The 2,303-nt window shown below is 52.4% G+C and overlaps 1 protein-coding gene across 1 annotated transcript in view; it reads left to right on the top strand.

Moving 5' to 3' along the window:
* Positions 1-2,303, top strand: part of RASIP1 (Ras interacting protein 1) — a 14,169-nt gene that overhangs the window by 3,890 nt on the left and 7,976 nt on the right. Inside the window, exon 3 of the mRNA XM_007958119.1 lies at positions 1,333-1,688. Within this exon, the coding sequence (XP_007956310.1) occupies positions 1,333-1,688 (356 nt within the window). The remainder of the gene's footprint in view (positions 1-1,332; positions 1,689-2,303) is intronic.

The raw sequence follows: 2,303 nt of genomic DNA, 5'->3' as shown, positions 1-2,303 counted from the left end.
CCCTGTGGTGCAGTTCCACTCTGTCCTCTAGGGGCGCTGTGGGTCAGAATCCCCTCCAGGCACTGGGTTTGGTTTGGGCTTTGGTTCTGTGAAGGTAGGAGCTCTGGTGGCATAGTGCCTAAGGCATCTGACTGGTAACCAGAAGGCTGGCAGTTCAAACCCACCAGCCACTCCTCGGAAGGAAGGCTGGGCAATCTACTTCTGTAGTGATACCGCCTTGGAAACCCAAAGAGGGGTCTCTATGCTAGAGAGATGTAGTAGTTACACTCATGGGCTTTGAACTCAGGCTTGAATTCTCATCTGTCCTTTGCCACTTAATCTCAGCAAAATCCTACGTAAAGAATCAGAAAGATAAGGTATGGGAAGGGCTCGGCCCATGAAACCCCACCAAAGCCAATGTCATCGAGTCTTGTCCAACTCAGCGACAGAGTGGCTGGTGGGTCTGAACTGCCCACCTTTCAGTTAACAGCCAGGTACTTTAACCACCATGCCACCAGCGCTCCTTAAACGCAATAAATAAATAAATAACTCCTGTTGTCAAGTCAATTCCAACTCACAGCGCCCCTAGCGGACATCGTGGAACTGCACCACAGGGTTTCCAAGGCTGTCGATCTTTCTCCTGCAGAACACTTGGTGGGTTTATACCGGGGACCCTTTAGTTAGCAGTGGAGTTAGCACTGTGCCACCAGGGCTCCTTCCTTAAACATAGTAGGTGCTTAATAAAGGTGATTGCAACCATCATTGTCTTTGTTATTTTTTCCAAAAGGCATTTATTGAGCATATTTTTTTTGGGGGGGGAGGGTAGCACACATTATTTTGTGGCTGTTCAGTGCTGTTGAATCCATTTTGACTCACAGAGACCCCATGTGACAGTGCACGCTGCCCCATAGGGTTTTCTAGGCTGTAACCTTTAGAGCAACTGTTTATTCCAAGAAACTGCTGGATTCAAACCACCAGTCTTTTGGTTGGTAGTGGTGTCCTTAACCATTGCAGCACCAGGGCTCTTTACACATTGTTCAGGAGCCTGGGAATACAGTAGGATATTGACAGAGGAGGCCCCTGGCCTCTCAGATCACATACAACCTAATGGGAACCCCATCAGTTCATCTCAATTTCACTAAGCACCTACTATGTGCTAGCGCCTGTGCTGGGTACTGACTTCAGACCATCAGACCCAGGATGCTCAGGGATGCCGTCAGCTGCCTTAACTCAGAACACTAGGCAAGGTGTTCAGGTGGGAGTGGTTTATCTGAAGGGAGAGCCCGCTCACTCCCTCTGTCTTTCCCTCTCTTTCCAAGGCACAGTCTCACTGTTCTCTATTTTTCTCCGCAGGCACGGGCGCCCCCTCGTGGCGGCCACAGAAGAACCGCTCGCGGGCGGCGTCAGGCGGGGCGGCGCTGGCCAGTCCAGGCCCAGGTTCGGGATCAGGTCCTACGGCTGGACCTGGGGGCAAGGAGCGCTCGGAAAACCTGTCCCTGCGGCGCAGCGTATCGGAGCTCAGTTTGCAAGGTCGCCGGCGGCGGCAGCAAGAGCGCAGGCAGCAGGCTCTTAGCATGGCCCCAGGGGCAGCTGATGCCCAAATCGGACCCGCAGACCCAGGCGACTTCGACCAGCTGACCCAGTGCCTCATTCAGGCTCCCAGCAACCGCCCCTACTTCCTGCTGCTCCAGGGCTACCAGGACGCCCAGGCAAGCGCCGCCTCCCCTGCCTGTCTCCCCTACCCCGAGATCCCTAGGCCCCGCCTATCCATTGAAGGACAACAAAACTACAACTCCCAGAATTCCGTGGATAGCGGTAGCTTCCCCTCCTAGCCATTGAAGGGCAACAAAACTACAACTCCCAGAATTCCGTGGATAGCGGTAGCTTCCGTAAGCGTGCAGGCACTGTGCCAGCAAAGTTCTAGAATGGGAGATACCATTGTAAGCGAGGAGAAGGGGTGGAGGGTAAATGGATGAGAAATGTCACTGGAGAGACAAACAGGTAATAGTTCATTTTGTTCAATGTTGGGACCAAGCACTGTCTTCGTCAAGGGAGAGTGAGCAAGTCCGTTGTAGGAAGGAAAGCTCCTTGGAAGCGTCCATTTCTTAAAGGGGATCATGAGGGAATACATTTTCTAGGGATTGGCTGTTGTGGGGGAGGGGGGTCAATGGGAAATTCTTTTATTAACAGATATGTATTATTGGGGATCTCTGGTGGCATAGTGCCTAAGGCATTTGACTGCTAACCAGAAGGCTGGCGGTTCAAACCCATCAGCCACTCCTTGGAAGGAAGTTGGGCAATCTACTTCCGTAGTGATACTACCT

This window comes from Orycteropus afer, unplaced genomic scaffold (genome assembly GCF_000298275.1).
Source record: "Orycteropus afer afer isolate SDZICR_OR568_19922 unplaced genomic scaffold, OryAfe1.0 scaffold00854, whole genome shotgun sequence".
In the NCBI taxonomy this organism is placed as follows: Eukaryota; Metazoa; Chordata; class Mammalia; order Tubulidentata; family Orycteropodidae; genus Orycteropus; species Orycteropus afer.
This window is presented reverse-complemented; position numbering and strand designations above follow the sequence as displayed.